At 46.8% G+C, this 23,494-nt stretch overlaps 2 protein-coding genes across 2 annotated transcripts; both read left to right on the forward strand.

Annotated features, from left to right (window-relative positions):
• The first annotated feature begins 662 nt into the window (after positions 1 to 662).
• PYGO2 (pygopus family PHD finger 2) lies at positions 663 to 6,437 on the forward strand. Its single transcript, XM_087943783.1, is given in 5 exon segments — positions 663 to 914; positions 2,995 to 3,044; positions 4,190 to 4,218; positions 4,220 to 4,257; positions 4,260 to 6,437. Coding segments are annotated over 5 exon segments (1,266 nt in total). The 5' UTR covers positions 663 to 778; the 3' UTR covers positions 5,273 to 6,437.
• A 2,454-nt stretch (positions 6,438 to 8,891) lies between these two features.
• On the forward strand, positions 8,892 to 21,611 carry PBXIP1 (PBX homeobox interacting protein 1). Its single transcript, XM_087943790.1, is given in 12 exon segments — positions 8,892 to 9,031; positions 13,432 to 13,528; positions 13,685 to 13,739; positions 13,993 to 14,054; positions 15,059 to 15,200; positions 16,306 to 16,321; positions 16,324 to 16,544; positions 17,257 to 17,280; positions 17,575 to 17,645; positions 17,831 to 17,989; positions 19,049 to 20,031; positions 20,997 to 21,611. Coding segments are annotated over 11 exon segments (1,857 nt in total). The 5' UTR covers positions 8,892 to 9,031; positions 13,432 to 13,465; the 3' UTR covers positions 21,058 to 21,611.
• The last annotated feature ends 1,883 nt before the right edge of the window (positions 21,612 to 23,494 follow it).

Below are 23,494 nucleotides of genomic sequence, written 5' to 3' on the forward strand. Positions count from 1 at the left end.
AAAGGAAGGAAAGGAAGAGAGAAGAGGAAGGAAAGAGGAGAAAAATATTAGAAGAACAGAAAGAAGGAAAGGAAGAGAGAAGGGGAAGGAAAGAGGAGAAAAAGATTAGAAGAACAGAAAGAAAGAAAGAAAGAAAGAAAAGAGAAGGAGGAGGGAAGGGATAAATGAGGGAGGAAAACGGATACAAGGAAGAAAGGAGAAGGGGAAAGGAGAGGGAGAAGAAGGGAAAGAAGGAGAAAACAAAGATGGGAATGAAAAAGAAGTAAAAAAAAAGGAATGATGGGAGGAGAAACGATGGAAGAAAAAAGGGAAAGGAAAAAAAGGGAAGGAAGGAAGCAAAAATAAGAAAAGGAAGGAAAGAAGAGAAAGAAAGGAGGAAGGAAGGAAGAAAGAAAGAACCAGACTCAAAATGGTTGAATCTATGTTTATTTATTCCTGCCATGAGCTTCAAACTCAGCAACGTCATCAACACTGGACACAAAACAGCGCCGGTGAGTGACGTCAGCGCCGCTCTTGACGCCCCATCCGCCTTCTAAAAGGCGGGTTTTCCTCTCGAACCATAGAGAGGCGGGAGGCCGGCGCCCAGAACAGGCCGACGAGGGAAAGCCGCCTCCAAGAGGTCGCCCGCCACCGGAAGCGCGGCTTTTCTTTCTCTCCCCCCCCCTTCCCCCTTCCCCTCCCCTCTATCAGCTTCCGCTTCCGGCTCGCGTCGTGATGGCGCGGCCTGGGCCTCCGGGCCCTTCGTAGCCGCGTCGCCCTCCGCGCCCGCTCGCTTCTTATGGCGGCCCCTCACCCCGACAAGCTGGAGGGGGGAGTAGGCCTCGCTCCGCCTGCTCCGGGTCCGCCGCCTCCGCCGCTGCCTCCGCCTCCGGGAAGCCTCGCCACAGGCCCAGGCCGCAAGCAGGGCAAGGCCGGTAAGGGAGGAGCGGGGTGGGGTGTGTGGTTGCCATGGAGACAAGAGGCGGCGTTGCTAGGGAAACGGGTCCCGCCTGACTGGGGGTGGCGTGGGGAGGCGCCCTTGGCCCGGCAGGTGGAAATTCAACCGGGAAAGCCCTTTGTGGATGATGGGCATTGTGGTCCATCCCCTGGCAGGGAGCGCCCCCCCCCCTTTTGGCAAGGGCTTCTCCCTCCCATCATCCCCAGCCGGGCTGTCGCTGCTCATTGCCAAGGGGGGGGAGGTTAATCTCAAAATACCCCCAAACTGCCCCCTTCCCCCCTGCAACGCCACCCCTGCGAGGTAGGAAGTCTGGCCTGAAAGAGGGAGGAGGGCTTTGGGAGGCCTTTTGTTTGGGTTGCAATAGACAGGTCTTCCCCCCAAACCCCGGGGCTGTGGCAACTTGTCCCCCACCCCCGTGAAAAGCATCCCAATTGCTGCAGTGGGGCAGATTTTCACTCTTCACCCGCCTGACAACAGTCCTCACCGCAGTGTCTCAGGCCTGAGTTATGCTTATAGGGTGGGAGGGGAAGGAAGGAAGATGAGAGAGAAGGAAGGAAGGAATGAAAATAGACAATGGGAGAAAAGAAGGAAGGAAGATCATAGAGGAAAGGAAGGAAGGAAGATAGATGAGAGAGAAGGAAGGAATGAAAATAGACGATGGGAGAAAAGAAGGAAGGAAGATCATAGAGGAAAGGAAGGAAGGAAGATAGATGAGAGAGAAGGAAGGAAGGAAAATAGATGATGGGAGAAAAGGAAGGAAGGAAGGAAGATCATGGAAAGGAAGGAAGGAAGGAAGATAGATGAGAGAAGGAAGGAAGGAAGGAAAATAGACGATGGGAGAAAAGGAAGGAAGGAAGATCATAGAGGAAAGGAAGGAAGGAAGGAAGGAAGATAGATGAGAGAAGGAAGGAAGGAATGAAAATAGATGATGGGAGAAAAGGAAGGAAGGAAGGAAGATCATAGAGGAAAGGGAGGAAAGAAGGAAGGAAGATAGATGAGAGAGAAGGAAGGAAGGAATGAAAATAGACGATGGGAGAAAAGGAAGGAAGGAAGATCATAGAGGAAAGGAAAGGAAGGAAGGAAGGAAGGAAGGAAGGAAGATGAGAGAAGGAAGGAAGGAAGGAAAATAGATGGGAGAAAAGAAGGAAGGAAGGAAGATCATAGAGGAAAGGAAGGAAATAATGAAAGAAGGGAGGACATGGAAGATAATAAGGAAGGAAGAATGATGGATAATGGAAAGAAGGAAGATAAAGAAGGAAGATGAGAGGGAAGGAAGGAAGAACATAGAAGGAAAATAAGGAAGGAAATTGAGAGAGAAGGAAGTAAGGAGGAACATGGAAGATAAGGAAGGAAGGATGATTGATGGAAGGAAGAAAAAGAACATAGAAGGAAGAGAAGGAGAGAGAAGGAAGGAAAGAAGAACATAGAAGGAAGAGAAGGAAGCAAGATAAGAGAGAAGGAAGGAATGAAAAGAATGGATAAGGAAGAGGGTGGAAAGGAAAGAGGAGAGGAAGAGAGGAAGGAAGAAGAGAAAATGGAGAAAAGGAAAGGAGGGAGGCTAGGAGGAAGAGGAGGGAGGAAGGAAAGGAAAAGCGGATGAGGAGTTGGTGACAAGAAAAGAAGATGAAGGAAGGAAAGAGAGTGAGGGAAGGAAGGAAGAAAAAGTGGACGAGGAGTGCATGGAAAGAAGGAAAGAAAGGAGAAGACGAAGGAAGGAAGGAAGAAAGAGACAGTTGAAGAAAGAAAAAAAGGCACCCAATTACTATTCTCCTTCTCATCATCTCTACCACCTCCTCATATTGGCATCATTATCATGATTATTATTACTCCGTTGCTTTGCATGTACACAGAGAGCTTCCCCGTCTCTTGGCGTGATAGTGTAATAATCACAATTGGCCAAATACAAAAAGGGGGGAAAACACAGTCCTGATGCCTTTTGAAGAAAAGAAAAGAAAAAAAAGCACCTTTGAGACAAAACTCTCACCTGGATGGCTGAGAATCTCTATAGACCCCTTTTGCACCAATATTCTAAATTTCTCCTTTTCTGCCTTGGCCAGGTCTTCAAATGAAGAGTCCCGAGAAGAAACGTCGCAAGTCCAACACGCAGGTAACTTTTTTGGGGGGGGATGGAGGGGGTGTTTCACGTGCCCTGGTTTGAGACAGCCTTAGATCCTTCCTTCCTTCCGTAGCCCCCCCAACATGTATTTATAGATGCTTTTTTTTATAGATCCTTCCTTCCTTCCTTCCTTTTCTCCCATCGTCTATTTTCATTCCTTCCTTCCTTCTCTCTCATCTATCTTCCTTCCTTCCTTCCTTCCTTCCTTCCTTCCTTCCTTCCTTCCTTCCTTCCCTCTATTATCTTCCTTCCTTCCTTCCTTCCTTTTCTCCCATCGTCTATTTTCATTCCTTCCTTCCTTCTCTCTCATCTATCTTCCTTCCTTCCTTCCTTCCCTCTATTATCTTCCTTCCTTCCTTCCTTCCTTTTCTCCCATCGTCTATTTTCATTCCTTCCTTCCTTCTCTCTCATCTTTCCTTCCTTCCTTCCTTCCCTCTATTATCTTCCTTCCTTCCTTCCTTTTCTCCCATCGTCTATTTTCATTCCTTCCTTCCTTCTCTCTCATCTATCTTCCTTCCTTCCTTCCTTCCTTCCTTCCTTCCTTCCTTCCTTCCTTCCTTCCTTCCTTCCTTCCCTCTATTATCTTCCTTCCTTCCTTCCTTTTCTCCCATCGTCTATTTTCATTCCTTCCTTCCTTCTCTCTCATCTATCTTCCTTCCTTCCTTCCTTCCCTCTATGATCTTCCTTCCTTCCTTCCTTCTTTAAATAAAAAAATAAAATACGGCCCTTTAAAAGAATGGGCTTGAGCTTAACAACCGTTAATGAATGCAGAATTGCTTAACGGCCAACTTAACGATTCCCTTAATGACCACTGTTGTGAGGTCAGGTCTGGTCAAGGGGGGGGGCTCGAACTTATGACGGTAACACAGCTGGGAATCTTGTCATTCATTCATTGAGCTGAATTGAGGATTACCTGTCGGAGAACCTTGTAAGTGAGTTGAATCAGGATCCTGGGTTTAACTTGGACCCTTTCTGCCTGTTCTTTTCTCTCCCCCCCACCCCCCACCCCCAAATTTGGTACTTTCCAGATCTGTTGGCCTCCAGCGCCCCCTGCTGGAGGCTGCTATTGTTAAGGCAGCCTCTGGACGGGTCTAGAAATGCCGGTCTGCTTACCTGCCACCTCTTTCTTCTTGCAGGGCCCCTCCTACTCCCACCTCTCGGAGTTCGCCCCCTCCCACCCCGATGGTCGATCACCTGGTGGCCTCCAACCCTTCGAAGATGACTTTGCCATCCCCAAGGTCGGCTCCTCTTCCGCGCCCTTCCTCGGCAACCCCGGCCCCTTTGGGAACTTCCGCATGCAAGGGGCACTGGGCCCCCAGGTGCCGCCCAGCTACGGCGGGGGTCCCCAGGCCATGCGGAGGCAACCGCCCCCCTTTGGACCGAATCAGATGGGCCCGGCCTTCAACATGGGCCCCCAGAACCCAGCCTACGTCCAGCCTGGCGGGATGAGCTTCGGCGGTCAACCCTTCGGACAGCCGCTGGGACAGAACTTCAGCCCCCCTGGCGGGCAAATCCTGCAGGGGCCCATGGGGGCATTTGGGCCCATGATGTCGCCAACCATGGGGCAGCCCCCTCGTGGCGGGGACATGGGCCCTGGGCCATCCCTCAACGCTCCCGGGGGACCCCCGATGGCCCAGCGGTTCAGCCAGCCCACCAACCTCTTTGGACAGTCTCCGCTGCAGCGCCCCAACCCCAGCCTCTCCAGCTTGCCCCCTAATCCCAGCCCCTTCCCGGGCCCGACCCCGATTCCCCCGTCTGCCGAAGACGGCGGCGGCGGCGGCAGCAAGCCCCTCCACCCACCTCCCAACAGCTTCAACCAGGAGCAGCAGCACACCGGCTCACCGGTGGCCGTCAACGGCACCCAGCCGGCCTTCCCGCCCAACAGCACCGGCCCGAGCGGCCCCTCCGAGGGCAACCCCTTGCCCCCCACCAGCAAGGCGGGCGGCGGCTCCGGCCACCAGCCTCCTCCGGGCCTGGTCTACCCCTGCGGGGCTTGCCGCAGTGAAGTGAACGACGACCAGGACGCCATCCTGTGCGAGGCCTCGTGCCAGAAGTGGTTCCACCGGGAGTGCACGGGCATGACGGAGAACGCCTACGGGCTGCTGACCACCGAGGCCTCGGCCGTCTGGGCCTGCGACTTCTGCCTCAAGACCAAGGAGATTCAGTCCGTCTACATCCGGGAGAGCATGGGGCAGCTGGTGGCTGCCAACGACGGCTGAGGCCTCCCTCCCCTTCCCCGGCTGTCCTCGCCCAGGGGGCCGTCCGGTTTTACCACTACGAGACACTCCTGGCGGGGAGGGCGGGGGAGGGGGCACCGGATCCCATCCCTTGCCAGTAAAAGAACTGGAGGGTTCTGGCTGGCCGAGACGAGAGAGGTCAGCCCGTCTGGGCGTTGGTTTGTTTTTAAAGACGACACCCTCCCCCTCATGACCTCCAGGGTGGTTCCAGCCCTGACCTCCCCTTGGACTTGCTGGGCACACAGTTGGACTCCGGCGGAGGGACACAGAGGCACCCCCTGACCTGCATTTGATGCCTTCCTCCTCTCCAGAAGCGTCGCCGTCTGTCCCGTGTTTCTCTTTCCCGGCCCCACGGCGGTGTTTCGAACCGCAAAGCGCCCGGCTCGCCTTGAAAGATTGGCTGGACGACGACACAAAAAAGAGGGGGAGGGGGTTGTTTTCCCAGTCTCCTCCCCTCTTCCGTTCCTCCCCTCTGGCTCCATTCCAGCTTCGTTTGGTCACTCGGAGGTTCTCGCCGCCTTGTCCGGTTTCTTCATATCAATCCACCAATCCGATTAATATACCTCTATCTTTGGAGGGGGGTTTGCTGGCAGTCTGGCAAGAAGAGACACCCCCCTCCCCCCCCAAATCTTACAAGAGGGTCTGGGTGCTGTTTTGGAGCTTCCAAGCGTAAAAAGTTTGGAACCACCTGCTGCAATGACCGCCGTTGTCTTGAGAAAAGAAAAGGAAAAAAAAAAAAGGAAAAAACTTGACAAAAGGACGAACTGCAGCGTCCCTTTTTTTCCTCACAGGAAGTACTTTAAAACGAAAAAAAAAAAAAGTACTGACTTGGGACCTGTTTTTTTTTTATTTTATTATTATTATTATTATATTATTATGTTCGCCTTCCCGTAATATGTTTTTTTTTACTTTTGTTTTTTTTCTTTGGTCGCTGTGTCCGTTTTTCTTTCCGTCGGACTTGTTTTTGGTCAAGTGCTTAACGGATGTAACTTGGATCCTTCTTTTCTGCTGGACCTTCAACGGGGAGAGAACTGGGGAGGGGGAACAAAAGGAAAGGGGGGAGGAGGCAAAGCATAGCTGGATTCCTACACAACCCCTCCCCGGTGTTTTCATGTTGGCGAACATTAAAAACAAAATGAATTTCGTACCCATGTCTGCTCTCGTTAACGGAAAAGGCTCTCGCCTAGGTGGGCGGCGAGATTTCAGGTGTTTCACCTCCACCCTGATGTTTTTTGTGTGTCTTGTGAAACCCGCTCACTCCCACCCCTCAAAAGCGGAGAAAACGACAAGAAAAAGCGACGTCAGCTCAATTTGGGAGTAAAATCCCCGTGTAATGTTTGTGGTTGGACATAGTAAAGAAGCCAGTTTGGTCTGGCGGTTAGGACTACCAGGTTAAGAACCGGGAGACGGTGAGTTCGAGTTCTGACAGGGATGAAAGTTGGCTGGGTGACTTGAGGCCAATCACCAGGAGATGGTGAGTTCTAGTCCTGCCTTAAACACGAAAGCCAGCTACATGACTTTGAACCAATTGCCAGGTATAGGTGAGTTCTAGTCCTGCCTGAAGCACGAAAACTTGCTAGGTGACTGAACCAATCGCCAGGTGTAGGTGAGTTCTAGTCCTGCCTTAAGCACGAAAGCCAGCTGCATGACTTTGAACCAGTTACCAGGAGGAGGTGAGTTCTAGTGCTACCTTAAACGTGAAAGCTTGCTAGGTGACTGAACCAATCGCCAGGTGTAGGTGAATTCTAGTCCTGCCGTAAGCACGAAAGCCAGCTGGGTGGCTTAAGGCCAATCAACCCACCTCACAGGGTGGTTGTGGGAGAAAACAGGAAGGAACATGAGCAGTTTGCCACCTTGAATTATTTATTTAAAAAATAATATATAAAGGCAAGTTTAAAATCAGTAAATAAAATTAGAAAAAAACCTCTTTTCTACCCCACCCACCCCACTTTTTCCCCCCCTTAGTGGCTGTCAAGTGGCTCTCAAAACGCAGCTTTGATATCAAACCAGGGTCTCCAAACTTTTTTAAGACTTGTGGACTGGTTAGGGGATTCTGGGAGTTGAAGTTTACAAGTTTTCAAAGTTTCTGCCGCCTAGGGAGTTCTGGGAGTTGAAGTCCATGAGTCCCAAAGTTGCCAGGTTTGAAGAACCCACCCCGAATTAGGTGCCCTCATTATTCAGTTCTCTATATCAGTGCCACGAAAGGGAGGGAGGGAGGGAAGGAAATAAATTTTGGTCCAGGATATTCGGTCCAAAGAAAAAGAGAGCACGCTGTCCTGGCCTCTTGTTTTTGTCTTTTTTGAAAAGCACCCCGTGTTCCTGCGTTTGTCCTCCCTTGACGCCCTTCCGACAGATTTATGCCTTTCGTCCTGTCCTTCCTTCGGAGAAGGCGCCACCACCACCACCGAGCAACTGGTGCTCCGTGCCAGGGCGGCTGGGTTGCCAGAAGGGATTAAAAAGCGCCTGGCACCGGACTGGAGATGAGAGGTTTTCGTGCCGCTGGCCGGGGATGAGACGGATCCAAACAGAATGGAAAACAAATCCTGGATCCAACACAACAGTGGGGAGAAAATTGACTTTCTGGCAAGAAAGGGACCCCCCCATGTCTGAATCCGTGAGGGGAATTTTGATAGTTTCTTTGGCAAAACTTCCCCAAATCCCTAATTCGAATAGAATATAAAATAGAATAAATATTGGAATGAAGAATAGAATAAGGAATAGAATATAAAATAGAATAGAATAAATATTGGAATGAAGAACAGAATAAGGAATAGAATAGAATATAAAATAGAATAGAATAGAATGAATAAGGAATGAAAGAATAGAATATAGAATAGAATATAAAATAGAATAGAATAAATATTGGAATGAAGAATAGAATAAGGAATAGAATAGAATATAAAATAGAATAAATATTGGAATGAAGAATAGAATAAGGAATAGAATATAAAATAGAATAGAATAAATATTGGAATGAAGAATAGAATAAGGAATAGAATATAAAATAGAATAGAATAAATATTGGAATGAAGAATAGAATAAGGAATAGAATATAAAATAGAATAGCATAAATACTGGAATGAAGAATAGAATAGAATAAGGAATAGAATAGAATATAGAACAGAATATTGGAATGAAGAATAGAATAGAAATATATAGAAAAGAGTTATTTTATTGGCGAAGTGTGATTGGACACACAAGGAATTTGTCTTGATGCAAACCCTCTCAGTATACAAGGGGCTCTGGGAAATTTGAAGGCTGAGCTGCCTGACAGGGAAACCCTTCAGCTGCTGCTGTCTCTCTCCAGCTCTTTCCAGCTTAGTCATTCTTGAGACCCAACACCTTAATTCATTTTATTTTTAAAAATTGGAAGTTTCTGCCTCCTTTGGGACAAGGCTTCCGGCCTGTGTTTCTGCAGGGGGCGACCCCCCTCTTGGTCCCCCCACCCCTCAAACCCCTCCCCCTCCCTTTCCCCCCTAATTCTCTCAACTTTTTCCCAACTTTCAGAAAACTTTCCTAGCCCTTTTTCTCAGCCCCGCGTTTCCTATTGGCCGGCTGGCGCCGCGTCCTCTTCCCCCATTGGCTGCCGAGCTCTCTCCGTCCCGCCCGCCCCCCTCCCTCTTCCCTCCCCTCCCCGAGGAAGTTTCTGCCATGCAAAAAGTTGCCAAGCCGCGTCCGGATTTCCCCGAACTCGGCTCGGCGCAAGCGGGGCGGCGCCCCCTCCCCCCGCCCCGGATTAAGGTAAGCCGAGGGAGTGGGGTGCAAAAGGGAGGAACAAAGCCCCCCCTCACACTTAGAACCGTTCCGCCTCCACCCCCCTCTTTTTTTGTAGAGAAAGTCACTTTCCCACGCCTAGAATTGAAGTTTGGTCCAGCAGGGATGATGCGGAGGGAGAGGGGGGTGTTGCGGGGTTGCCATGGCAACCGTCCGGGGCGATGCTGCGGTTCCTGCATCCCGCGCGCTTCGGTGGAATCCCATCTTTTCACCCCCAGTTGCTTTTTTTCTTCTTTTCCCTCTTGCTCTGCTACTATTTTTATTTTGTTTGTTTGTTTTTTTCTCAGGCTGGAAAGTTTAAAGAGTTATTATTATTATTTTTCAGTTTAGTTTAATTAATTTGTTTCAGTTTACTTTCATTTGTTTCAGTTTAGTTTCATTTAGTTTCATTTCTTTCAGTTTAGTTTTGTTCAGCTTCGTTTTGTTCCTCCAGGGACATCCGATAGCTTTTTTACCCATCCTTGGCATCCGGAGCATTTGCAACAGGGGAGAGTCCGTCCCCCCCCCGTTTTCAGGGTGGGGTGGGGTTTTGCAAAGAGAGACATCCCCCCCCCCAACCACCCCATGTTTGCAAAGTGGCTTCCACTAAGAAACTCCTTTTAACTCTGAGATATCACCGCTTGGTGACGTTTCCCTTCCCCTTCTCTGCATTTCTCTGGACGTTTTCAAGTTCCTGCTGTAAACAAAGGCAGACGCTTTATTTAAAACTCTGGGTTTTCCTCCTGGCTTCCTGCCGCTTATTTGCATTTCCTTCCTTTCAAAGGCAGAGAATTTGTACCTTTTTTTTTCCTCCTCCCAGCATGATAGTTTCTTCCTAAGTGGACTTTGTAAGAAGCAAAAAAAAAGGCTGTTTAATCAGTAGGCTGGCAAGAAAACTGGGAAGCTAACAGGTTTTCTCCGAGGCATCACTCACCAAAGCTTATTTTATTTTAGTTTTTATTTTTAAAGTGTTAGTCGAAAAAGATGCTACCCTTGTTTTCTTCTGAAGTGGTGGCCTGGCTCTTCCCTTGATTGTATCTCTGGCTGTGAAAATAATAATAATATTGCAATAATCATGATTGCTCGGCAGGTAGGCACAGCAGAGAACTCTCCCCGCTGTTCCTTCGCTGCAAAGACTCTTGGAATCCAACTTTTTAAAAAGTTCTGGGAGCGGAAAAATCTCCCCCTCCCCTCTTCTTAACCACTGAGGGTCCTTTGCAAAAAGGCCATCCGAGCAAATTGTGCCAAAAAAACAACAACGCAGCTCTCAAAACAGCCTTGAGGGAAACCTAAGATCCCCGTGGTATAACAGAGTTGGAAGGGACCTTAGAGGTCTTCTAGTCCAACCCCCTGCTCAAGCAGGAGACCGTAGATCATTTCAGACAAATGGCTGTCCTTGTCTCTTCCTAAAAGCCCCCCCAGGGATGGAGGCAAGCAGTTCTACCCATTCATGGTCCTAACTTTCCATAAATTTCTCTTCAGTTCCAGGTCGCTTCTTTCCTCGATTCATTTCCATCCATGGCTTCTTCTTGTCCTGAATGCAAAATGTGGACCCCCCACCTCTCCTTCTCCAAACATGGCCCCCCTGGGCATAAAGCAGAATTAAGAATTACCAACAGGCCCTCAGCTCCAAGTTTATATTCCTTTATTACATTTTCAATGCAGAGTTGGTCTTTTCAGTGAGCCAGATCTTCCAGCCTGCCTGTTTATAACTATTTGCGCCTTAAAATATCCAGATTTTATTTATTTCCCCGCTGGGATTCTGGGTGGCCCTCTCTCTCTCTCTTTCTCTCTGTCTCTCCTCCCTGTTTTTCCTCCGTCTGCTCTGCTCAGCAAAGCCATTTCCACCTGCTAAGTTGCCTTCAGCAAAGCTAAAAATATATCACTTTCCTATTTTCCACCCCCCCCCTCTTCCCCTCCCAGCCTGCCTCTTGCTTCGACAGCTGTTTTTGGGAAGATAGAGGGTAAGAATTTCATAGCAGGCAGGCAGAGATTCCTGGCGAGAAACTAACTTTTTACTACGGGAGCTCCCATTTTGCTATCTTTTTCAGGGGTGGTCTTGCTTGTTTTTTTTCCCCCCTCCGGTTCCAAACTCAAACAGGTTTCTGAGTTGGTGGGTCACCTCTACCCTGACACACAACCACACAAGCGCTGCTCCTTGTAACTTTGGCCAGCTCTGCTTCCCAAAGGGTTGGATAACCCGCCTGCCTCTGGTGACCAGCATAATTTAGATTCTTGGCATTTTCTCTCTTGAATTAGAATAGCTCAGCCAGGATGGCATTCAAGAACACCCTAGTCTTTGGAGAGAGAGAGAGAAAAAAAATGGATGCTACAGAACAGAATGCCTCTTTTGGCTCCTGTGTGTGTGTGTGTGTGTGTGTGTGTGTGTGTGTATTTATTGGCTTGTTGTTGGAAATCATCCAGGTTGGCGCATTGGCTTTGAGGGGGGTCTAACTTCCCAAACTTGTGTAGGCTATTCTGGGGCACGGTGAGGCACGGAATTAAAACAAAACAAAAAAATTATTTTAAGTTTTTAATGTTTTATCTCGCTGCTTTGACTGCTCAGGAAGCCGCTTCGAGTCGCTTCTTGGCGGGATGAGGGGCACATCCGTTGAATAAATCAATAAAAATTACACTTAGCTGCTCGTTAATGCTTGAATTCTGCCCGCCAGAGATACTTTTATTCTTGCGTTATTATTATTTTTAATTAATATGCTGCCCGTCTCACTCTCCGGCTTTTCAGGCTGAGACAGGTGGCAAATGATTTTAAGCAAATAAGCAAACGAACAAACAAATTAATACATTCCAAAAGGGCCGTTTTGTTACCTATCTCTGTCATTCATTGTCTCATGGCAATAAATTTAAGCCACAGGACCTAAGGATTTCTATTTCCTCCTCCCCTCTTTTTTCCTTGTGTGCTGTTGCATTTATAACTTCTTTTTTTTTAAAGACATTAAAACACACTTTGTTGTTAGTTTCCCTGGAGAGCTTTTTAGCTAATGAACATCAGTGGAAGAAAGTTACTGGGGCCAAAAGGAAAACAATAATCTTTTATTCAATTTAATAAACTTTGGCCCACAATTCGAGCCACCTGGATCTGTGAAACTGAAGCTAATTTCCCAGTCAAATTTTTTTTCCCCTATACAATTTTGATCGCGCACCAGACGTCTGGAAGAATTTCTGGGTTTGCCCTTAAAGCTAAATTAGGAAGGATAACAACAGATTAGGGGCGATTTGATGCTAGATTTTGGGGGATCTCCCACTTTCAATTAAGGTCTGGAAAAAAAGACAATGGGGCAGGCATAAATACTAGGATTAATTTATTTTTGGTGGGGGGGAGATTGTGAAAAGAAAAAGTTTGTGCACAGGACACAAACATGTTTTTTATAAGCAGTCTGGAAAGGGTTTGTTTATAAAAGATTTATATTTGCAAAAGATTTCTTCAAAGAACAAGCTTTGAGCAAAATTGTCTTTTTAAATTATTGCAAGTAGGACTTTGGCAGATTTTTTTTTCCAGCTAATAAATGTTATTTTTTTAAAAAAAAAACAACATCTACTCAACTGCAGTTGGCTTCCTCACAGGCATTGTAGCTAGACGGTTTTAGGATTTTAATTGGGATGAGATGGAAAGGGAAGAGAAGAGGCTTTTAATCAACATTGTAAAACCTATGGGTTTTTTTTTATTTTTTGCAAACCTACCTACATCTACCTTCTCTTTGGTTCCACACCTCCTTAGTCTTTTTCACAGAGCTGTCTCTGGTGAGCTTTGGGCAAAACAAGTGAAAAAAAAAAACCCGATCCCATTAGAATGACAGAATAAGAGGGTTGGAAGGGACCTCGGAGGTCTTCTAGTCCAGCCCCCTGCTCAAGCTTTAGCATTTAATGCAGATGTCCAATTTCCTCTTAAAAAACCTCCAGTGATGGAGCACCCGCAGCTTCTGGAGGGAAACCATTCCATTGATTAATTCTTCTCGCTGTCTCCTTGGTTCTGAGTTGCTTCTTTCCTGAATTAGTTTCCATCCATTGCTTCTTGTCCTGCCTTTTGGTACTTTGGAGAATAATTTGACCCCCTCCTCTTCTTTGGGGCAGCCCCTCAAATCCTAGAAGATGCTATTGTGTCACCCCTGGTCCTTCTTTTCATGAAATTAGACACCCCCCATTCCTGCAACCGTTCTTCATATATTTTTTCCCTCCAGCCTCCTAATCCACTTGGTTTGCTTTTCTCTGCCCTCTTCCCTCCGATTCGGAAAAGAGCAACAAAAGATGATGATAATCTAGCAATGTGATGTTGGTTTAGGGCCAATTGGAAATCTACTCTGCCAGGACGTAGATAACCCCAAATCGTTACCTCTCATCTTTTTTTTTTTTTTCCTTCCTAACCTTTCCAGGTGGCTTTTTGAGCATTTCAGGGCATGAAAAAAGATGGCTGAACATTCAAATTCTCAGGAGCTGGAAAACAACAGCTGGGTGATCACAGGAGCAGAGGTGAGAACAATCCAGGAAGGTAGAAAAAGAGCTCCAGAGCATGTCCAGAAAGCTCTCACAATGGTTTCCTCATCCTTGCCGTTTACTGGCCTGATCGTAACCTAGTTCTTTTCTTTCTCTCTTTCTCTCTCTCTCTCTCTCTCTCTCTTTTTCTAGACTGCCCCTGTGGAAGATCTCAGCTTCGAACCTTCTGAAGAAACCCAGTTAGAAGGCGAGTTAACCATGATTTAACATTGGAGGGGGTTGGGACACACGAAGAGAAGACGAGATTTTCCCCACGTCATTGTCCCAGACTTCCCCTTAAACTCTGCCCTGTCCTGCCACCCACATTTGCAAAACGTCGGCAGTGAAAATTTAATGTACTATATGGGTTAAAATGAAGAAAGAGGAATGTGAAAAGATTCTGGAGTTAAAATCAATCCATTGTGTGTGTGTGTGTGTGTTTTTTTTCCCCTCTCCAACAGCTTCTTCACACGAGAGCGAGCTTTTCGTGGACAGTGCAGACCTGGAAGAAGATAAATCAAAGGTTCAACTCTGAAATGGAGGGTCTGGGGTGGGTGGAGGGGTATTGTGTGTGTGTGTGAAGCCACAACTCTGTAGTTTTTGAAGACATGTTGAACAGCTCTTGGCGTGTTCGGGTCTTTTCCCGTGTAAGATCGAGAGCATCTTGGCAATGTTCCGACGAGGTTCCACTCGCCATCTTCAGGCTGGTGCTTTCGGCTTCGTGCTTGTGCGAGCGAAGCACAAAGCTTTGTACCCGTGAAAATCTATGAAATATATATATGTATGTATGTGTGTATGTATATGTATATATATATATACATACAGTATATATATATGCATTTGCATTATGCATGTATGCATTATGCATGCATTATGCATGTATGCATTATGCATGTATGTATGCATGTAATATATATATAGTGTGTATGTGTATGTATGTATGTATGTATCTATCTATCTTATCTATCTATCTATCTATCTAAAATAAAATAAAATACACAGCCACCCTTTCTTGCCAGTTATTTAACATTGTTTTTTTATCTGATTCAACTTTTCTTTCTTTCTTTCTTTCTTTCTTTCTTTCTTTCTTTCTTTCTTTCTTTCTTTCTTTCTTTCTTTCTTTCTTTCTTTCTTCTTTTCTTTTCTTTTCTTCTTCCTTCCTTCCTTCTTCTTTCTCTCTTTCTCTTTCTCTTTATTCCTTCCTTCCTCTCTTCCTTACTTTCAGTTTCTTCTCCTTCCCTTTCTTCTTCCCTTCCATTTCCCTTTTCTTCCCCCTTTTTCCTTTCCTTCCTTCCCTTCCCTTCATTTTCTTCTTCTTCCTTTCCTACCTTGCTTGCTTGCTTCCTTTCTTCTCTTCTAATTCCCATCCGCCTTCCTTCCTTCCTCCCTTCCTCCCTTCCTTCCTTCCCTTCCTTCCCATCTGAAGTGGGAATTTTGCAGGGCTGCTCTATACAGCCCTAGACAAAAAGATATAAGAAAAATAAACTTCTCAGTCGAGATTAAACTTCCAAACTTTTTCCCATCCAGAGCCAGGAGCCAGAAGGCGACCTGATTCCCACAGATCCTTCCAGCCGAGAATCTACTGTCTTATTGCTGGATGAAAAGAAGACAGAGGACAGCCTGCGGCCCGAGGAAGGATGCTTCCAGCTCCCACAATCACTCCCAACAGGTGACTTTACATTTATCAAAACAAAAACACAGGTAGTCCTTGACTTACAACAGTTTGTTTGGTGACCGTCCAACGTTACAACGGCATTGAAAAAAAAGGGACTTAACATGTGCGTTTCACACTTACAACCATTGCAGCGTCCCCCACAGTCACGCGGTCAAAATTCAGATGTTTTTGACCACTGGTTCACCTTTACGACGGTCGCAGAGTCACACAGTCGCCTTTTGAGACCTTCCGACAAGCCAGTCAAGGGGGAGGCGGGGGAGGGTAAGCTGGATTCGCTTAACGGCCGTGTTGCTAACGTAAAACCACTGCGGGGATTCATGTGACCACCGCCGTGAGAGAGGCCGTAAAACGAGAAGAAATTCGATTTTTGGTTTCCAGTTGTGGTCAAGGATTTTCCTGTAAATAAATGAAGGAAGGAAGGAAAGGAAAGGAAAGGAAAGGAAAGGAAAGGAAAGGAAAGGAAAGGAAAGGAAAGGAAAGGAAAGGAAAGAAAAAAAAAGAAAGAAAGAAGGGATGAAAGAAGGGATGAAAGAAAGAAAAAGGAAAGGAAAGAAAGAAAGGAAAGAAAAAGAAATGAAAGAAAGCAGGAAGAAAGGAAGGAAAGAAAGAAAGGGAAAAGAAAGGAAAGGAAGGAAAGAAAAGAAAGAAAAGGAAAGAAAGGAAAGAAAGGGAAGGAAGGAAGAAAAGGAAAGAAGGAAAGAAAAAGAAAGGAAGGAAAGAGAAAGAAAGGAAAGAAAAAGAAAGGAAAGGAAGGAAGAAAAGAAGGAAGGAAGGAAGGAAAGAAAAAAGAAAGACAGAAAGGAAGAAAAGAAAGGAAAGGAAGAAAAGAAAGGAAAGGAAAGAAAAAAGCAAAAGGAAAGGAAGGGAAGGAAGGAAGGAAGGAAGGAAGGAAGGAAGGAAGGAAGGAAGGAAGGAAGGAAAGCTGCCTTCTTGAACAGAGGAACAAAGGAACTTTTAAAAATAAATAAATCAATTATAATTTGATAATGACGGTGTTCTTCGATTGCCTGGCAGGTCTGGTTCGGTCGCCCAGGTGACCCTCTGGCCTCCCAGCCAGGTGTGTGAGCCTGGGCCTCTTTTCCACCTCACCCCCGTGCAGGTGCCCCCAAAGATGAGCTGAAGGTTTCTTCCGGCATCGGGAAGAGGTGGGGTCCCCTGAAGCCGACGTCGAGGGGCTGCGCCGACGGAAAGGCCGGGTCGACGTCCAGCAGGTGGGGCCGGAGCTGACCCACGACCAAGCTAAGGAAGCTCCGGAGGACGAGGACGATGGGCTTTCCAGGGTGAAGTGGCTGCTGGCCGTTTTAGCTGTTGTGGGTTTTGGAGTCTTGGCCACGTTGGGTAAGCAAGAACCACATTGGTGGGTGGGGGTATATTTTCTAAATTATCATCTGTCTGTCTATCTATCTATATCGTCCTATCTATATTATCTATCTATCTTATATCTGTCATCTGTCTGTTTATCTGTCTTTCTATAATCTGTCTTTATCATCTATCTTATATCTATCATCTGTTTATCTATCATCTATTTATCTATATCATCTATATCATATCTTATATGTATCATCTGTCTGTTTCTATCTATCATCTATCTATATCATCTATATCTTTTATATCGATCATCTAACTATCTATCTGTCTATCATCTATCTATCAATCATCCATCATCTATCTATCTAATCTGTCTATAACTGTCTATGTCATCTATCATCTATCCATCAAAATATCTGCCTGCCTGCCTGCCTACCTACCTACCTACCTACCTACCTATCTACAGTGCCTGCCTATCTATCTATCTATCTATCTATCTATCTATCTATCTATCTATCTATCTATCTATCTATCATCTGTCTATCTATTTATCCATCCTCTATCTATCTATCTATCTATCTATCTATCTATCTAGTGCCTGCCTGCCTACCTACCTGCCTACCTACCTACTTATCTATCATCTATCTATCTATCTATCTATCTGTTATCTGTCTGTTATCTGTCTGTCCGTCTGTCTGTCTGTCTGCCTCCTAAACCGTTCTTTGCCTCTCTCTCTCTACAGGGGTCTTCCTTGACAACGAGGACGGTGAGTTTGGGGCAAGGTTTTCATGCTTTTCCATACAGGTCCACCTTGACTTTTTTTTTTTAACCACAATTGAGAAGAGAGACTTTCCATTTGCTAAGGAAAGGTAATTAAGCCAGTCATGCATAATTTTAAAGCGAATCGCCACACTCAAGAGAATCGCACTCGTGTTCACCGAACACCTTCTGCAAAAACCAAAGAAAGGAAATCAGGTGTGGGCGTGGACGACCCCTATTTAAAAAAAAAAAAAAAAAAGCTGTAAAAAAAATTGGACTTTTCCCCTCCTCCCACCTTCAGGGGGCTTTGACATGCTGAACCTGGGGCTGAGTCCTGACAGAGAAGAGCCATATCCTGCCAATGGTGGACAGGTAAGGGAATTGACGGCGTTACAGGTGAGTCCCTGATCCAGAGCCTGGAAGAATGGATTCAAAACCCAGCGTGCTTCTTCTCCCTTCCCAGCTCCAGATCTTCCAGGCAGGGAGCTAGGAAAAGCTCAAACCGCCCTGCCCAATTTTTCTTTCTCCCCCTCCCTCCTTTCCCACCCCCACCCCAGGACTGGTCCCCCTCTCTGGGCTCAACGAAAGATGCTCCACTCCACGCAGGCAGAGAAAACCTTTCCGAGGATCCGAAGAGCTTGGATGCCATGGGAGTCTTGCTGGACAAATTAGCCAAGGAAAATCAAGATATCCGACTGATGCAGGCTGAGCTTCAGGTAATGGGGAAGGCAGGGGTCTTCACCCCGTTGGTGGGGCATTAAGAGATGCCTTTGTCAGGATTCCGGCCGTCACCCCAATGAAATCATGAGCCTTGAGCCAAACTTCCAAAACCAAATATTTTATGAGTTGACATCCTTTGTCAATGGGGAACCTGAGTTTGCAGCAGTTTGCTGAAAAGGCGCTGTGAAATTCAGGGAAGACTCACTTAATGGCCCCATTGGGAAGTTCCGCTTCCGATTGTGGTCATAAGTTGAAGACAATCTCGTATCCGTTTCCGTAGTTTTGGTTCTGGAATATGGCGATCCTTTTGCCTCTGTGAGTAGAGCCCAGGGCAGTTTTTAAACCTAAAAATAAAAATTTTTGATTAGAAATAGAAGGTACTTTTCGACCGCAAAGATCAGACGTCTTTGAGTGCAAAAAATAAGATCTTTGTGATTGTGAAAATTAAGAACTTTTGGATTGCAAAATTAAGGTTTCTTTTTGGGGGGAATTGCAAAAATCAAAAAGTTTTGACTGCAAAACGAAGACCGCTTTGACAGCAAAAATAAGATGCTTGGAAAAATAAGACCTTTTTGACTACAAAAATAAAACTTTTTTTGGGCCGCAAAAAAATGAAAACTTTTTGCCTGCAAAAATAAGACCTTTGTGATGGCAAAACTTAAGAACTTTCGGATTACAAAAATAAAAACGTTTGGACTGCAAGACTTAAACCTTTTTGACTGCAAAAGTAAGAGTTTTCTGATTGCAAAAGTAACCGGGTTTTGTTTTTTTTACTGAAAGAATAGGACCTTTTTAGCCTGCAAAAATAAAGATCTTTATGTTTGCAAAAAATAAAACCTTTGTTGATTGAAAAAAAAAAACAACTTTTGGGACTGCAAAAAATAAAACTTTTACGATTGCAAACAATAAGAAATTTTTGACTGCAAAAATGAAACCTTTTTTTTTTTTTACTGCAAAGAGTAAGAAATCTTTCCAAAAGTAAAACTGTTTGGACCGCGAACGTAAGATCTTGAGCAAAATTATTATTATTGTTTTTTTAACGGCTCGCTTCACAGGCCCAGAAAGAAGAACTGGAGACTTTGCTGCAGAGATCCCGAGACAAGAATTTGGCCGTCGATTCCCTGCAGCAGAATTTGGCTGCAGAAAACCAACGTTTGGCAGAGACCTTGAAGAAGGAGACGGCCGCCCTCTCGGCCGCCCAGGGCGAACTCCAGCTTCTCCGGGAAAAGGTCCGCAGGCTGGACACGCCGGGCGATGCCAAATCCCGCCAGCCTCCCGCCGGAGAAGACCCCGTCTCTTGCCGCCCGCCGGGCAAACTCGATTTTCAGGAGAAGGAGCTCCGTCGTCTACGTTCCTTGCTGGTTTCCGTCCGTCAGGATTTGGGAAAGCTGGTGCAAAAAGCTCCCCTGGAGGAATTGAAAAACCTGGAGCAGAGGCTGGGCAAGGAGCTAGACCTCAGGGAGGCCGGGAAAGAGAGCGGCAAAGCGACGAAGCAGGGCAAAGCGAAACCGTGGCAGAAGAAACACCAAGGGGAGGAGAGATTTCGGCACCAGGACGCCGGGGAGCCCAAAGTGGCCAACCAAAAGGGACCCCACCCTGCTAAGAAACACCAAACGAAGCCCCCAAAAGGAGGGGACCCCCAGCGGGGACCCCGCAAAGCCCGAAAACCCCAGGAATTGTGGGCGGCGCTGGCCAAGCATCCTTTCCCCGCCCCGCAAGGTTGTTCTGGGGTCACCGAATGCGCCCACCAGGAGGGTTTCTTGGCCCCCATTCAGAAGGCCCCCTTCCTCAAATTGGTGCAGAGTTACCTCTCCGGATTGGGCTGGGGTAGATATTCCGCCGAGCTGTTCCCAGTGCTGGAAGGTTTTTTCGACGGCGACGGGCTCTTCGCCCACGAGCGGCTCGGCTTCGCGGACTTTTTGGACAAAACCGAAGACGCCCTGGAAGAGCTGGCCCGCCATTTGGGGGTGAGCGAAGACGGGGTGGACGATTTCGAAGACGACATCCTGAAGCAGCTGGGGGTGGCCCCCAGGCGCAGGTGAGGAAGAGGAGGGAGGAGGAGGAGAGGGAGGGGGGACAGAAAGCGTTGCGGGCGAAAAAGAGCGGGGGAGACACCGTCGTATTTAGGGGAACCCCGCCTCCATGCCGATGGCTGAAAAAGGAAGCTTGCTTTGGGGACTTTTAAGTTCCTAGTCCTCAGGGCAGCTAGGCAAGCTTGAAATACCTAAAGTCTCATTCAAGGGGGAGCGGGGGAATTGATTCTGCTTTCGGCAAAAACGGGGTGCCTTTATTTCCCCGTTAAGAGGAAACCCCTCCCCTTTCCCCAATCTCATAAAAACAGTATAATTATCTCCCAAAGGCGCCTAGAATAAATACATTTGGACAATTTAATTCCAGAATTTGGATCGCCTCAGACAGGACCGGAAACTTTGCGTGCAGCAGGCGAGAGGTTGCTAAACTTGTTCCTCGCGATCTCTTAAAATCCCCTGGGGATCCCTTTTTTTCCTGTATATACATATATATGTTCATAAACATTTTGAATGCAGTATTTTTAGGGCATATCATTTACAGAAAAACAAAAAACAGAAAGCAATATTAACAACAACAATAATAACAATAATAATAATAATGTAACAATAGTTTTGACTAGATTTCTCTTATTCGCTTATTCATAATTCTGTTGGTTATATTGGCAGGTTCATAATTATAAAACCCTCTTTATATTTAATTCATACATCGCAATAATCTTTTCTTCGTCTCATTTCCACCTCTTAATCTCTAACCACTCGTAAAAGCTATTCCGTGTTAAGTAATATTTGGTGTCTCCTTTCTCCTTTATTTTTAATATCAACCTATCCATCTCTTAATATTTTCCGAATTATGCCCTCCTCCGATGGGGCGTTCTCCTTTTTCCAATCTCGTGCACATGCAAATCCTTGCTGCTGTCAATATTTTGCAAAACCAGATAGGTGGAGTGATAACCCTGGTCCCCTTTCCTTGCAGATCCACTCGGGGAGACGTCGCCAAAGAGCGGAGCCATCCTAAGAACCGGGCGTACGGTTAAGCCCTTCTTTTCGACCGGCGTGGCGAGGGTCGCGTGGACTTTGGTGGAAGCCTCAAGGGAAGAACCTCCTTAATTTCCTTGCCAAGTTTTTTGTGGGGGGGGGCTATTTCCCCCCTACCTTCTCTTCAAACTTTATATCCTATCTTATACATCCAGTGAGTTTATTAGCTGATGCCTCCGAGCTCTCCTTTCCTCGAACCACGTTTTGGGTGTTAAATATTGTCCCCTTTGACCCTGATTTCCCCCCCCACACACACACACACACACTTCCTGGGTGTAAAGTAATTCATATCCTCTAATGGGACACCTCCATAGCCCAGAGTCATCCATCATATTCTCCAATTAGAATTTAGCACGGCAGAAACTTCGGTCACCTAGTTACTATCTCTGAAAACATTTATGGAATGCACTTTCGGTTTGCAAGCTGTCGCACTGCTCCCCTCTCCCTTTCTGTTGGCAATTCTAAAAAAACCTGAGAAATATTTTATGAGTTGACGCTGATAGTTCTCGACTTACGACCACCGTTTCTGTCATTAAAGAGAGACATGAGTGAAGCGAGCTTTGTCCCGCTGTAGTCGTTAAGCGAATCCCCTTCGTGGGTAAGTTACTAACACCAGATGGTTATTCAGCCGGTTCAGACCGGTTGCGGCGAACCGGTTGCGCAAATATTGAGTAGACCACCACTGAGTAATCCGATTGGGCCTCAGTCTCTGAGCCTGGACTACTTCGCAGGGCTGTTGTGTGGCAAAGTCGGAATGTCCCAGCTCCTAACTTCGCTTCTTTGGAATTCTGCTCTGGAAAGAAGACCATGTCCGTCATATAATAAAGCATCTTGAGGGGTGGAGGAAGTAGATTCTTTCTCCGAGGCACAGTGGGTAAAATTGACATTGGTGGGATTCAGCCGGTTCGGACCGGTTCTACAGAACCGGCTGTGGAAATCTTGAGTCCGTCGGAGGACCGGCCAATCCCACCTCTGACTGGCCCCGCCAACCCCATCTTCTTCTCTGCCTCCCATTGAGTCCCAGCTGATCGACTGGGTCTCCTTTGGTTGCCCTGCCCGGGAGAACGGAGCTGGAAAGCAGGTTAGTGGGGTTGGGGAGGGAAGGGGGATTTTGCAGGATCCTTTGCCCTGCCACGCCCACCAAGCCACGCCCACTGGGTCTGATCGGCTGGGTGTTCTTTGGTTGCCCTGCATGGAAGAATGGAGCTGGAAAGCAGGTTAGTGGGGTTGGGGAGGGAAGGGGGATTTTGCAGGTTCCCGCTGTTGGACGTCGGCTTGCAAGCTGCCGAAAGGAGAGCGGCCGTATTTTTCTACCTCCCGCGTCTTTTCCCCATCTCTAGAATATGGACTACAATCCCCATCGCCATTCCCTTGGCTGTGCCTGATGGGGGCAGTGTTAAGTCCACCATTTCCACTCCAGGCCCACAGCTGGGAAAGAGCTTTTTTTGTCAATGGAAGATGCAGCCTAGAAAATGGCAGAGGGAGGGAGGGAGGGACGGAAGGAGAAAGAAAGAAAAGGAAGGAAGGCGGGAAAAAGGGAAGGAAGGGAATTTGTGTGGGAAAGGGAGGGAGGGAGGGAGGGAGGGAGGGGGAAAGAAGGAAAAAGGAAAGGAAGGAAGGAAGGAAGGAGAAAGGGAGAAAGAAAAGGAAGGAAGGAGCAGGAAAAGGAGAATGAAAGAGAAGGAAGGGAAGGAAGGAAAAAGAGTAGGAAGGAAGGAGAAAGGGGGAGGAGAAAGGGATGGAGAAAAGGAAGGAAGGAGAAAGAGAAAAGGAAGGGAGGAGGGAAAAAGGGAAGGGAGGAATTTGTGTGGGAAAGGGAGGGAGGGAGGGAGGGGGAAAGAAGGAAAAAGGAAAGGAAGGAAGGAAGGAAGGAAGGAAGGAAGGAAGGAAGGAAGGAGAAAGGGAGAAAGAAAAGGAAGGAAGGAGCAGGAAAAGGAGAATGAAAGAGAAGGAAGGGAAGGAAGGAAAAAGAGTAGGAAGGAAGGAGAAAGGGATGGAGAAAAGGAAGGAAGGAGAAAGAGAAAAGGAAGGGAGGAGGGAAAAAGGAAGGGAGGGAATTTGTGTGGGAAAGGGAGGGAAGAAAGGAAGGAGAAAGAAAAGGAAGGAGGGAATTTGTGTGGGAAAAGAGGGAGGGAGGGAGGGGGGAAAGAAGGAAAAGGGGAAGGAAGGAAGGAAGGAAGGAAGGAGAAAGGGAGAAAGAAAAGGAAGGAAGGAGCAGGAAAAGGAGAATGAAAGAAGGAAGGAAGGAAGGAAAAAGTAGGAAGGAAGGAGAAAGGGAGGAAGAAAAGGAAGGAAGGAAAAGAAGGAAGGAAGGAGAAAGGGAGAAAGAAAAGGAAGGAAAAAGAAAGAAGGAAGGAGAAAGGGAGGAAGAAAGAAAGGAAGGAAAAGAAGGAAGGAAGGAGAAAGGGAGAAAGAAAAGGAAGGAGAAAGGGAGGA

The sequence above is a fragment of the Notechis scutatus genome, chromosome 14, assembly GCF_049901735.1.
Source record: "Notechis scutatus isolate UNSWTSFEM ecotype Mainland chromosome 14, rNotScu1.2, whole genome shotgun sequence".
Classification (NCBI taxonomy): Eukaryota; Metazoa; Chordata; class Lepidosauria; order Squamata; family Elapidae; genus Notechis; species Notechis scutatus.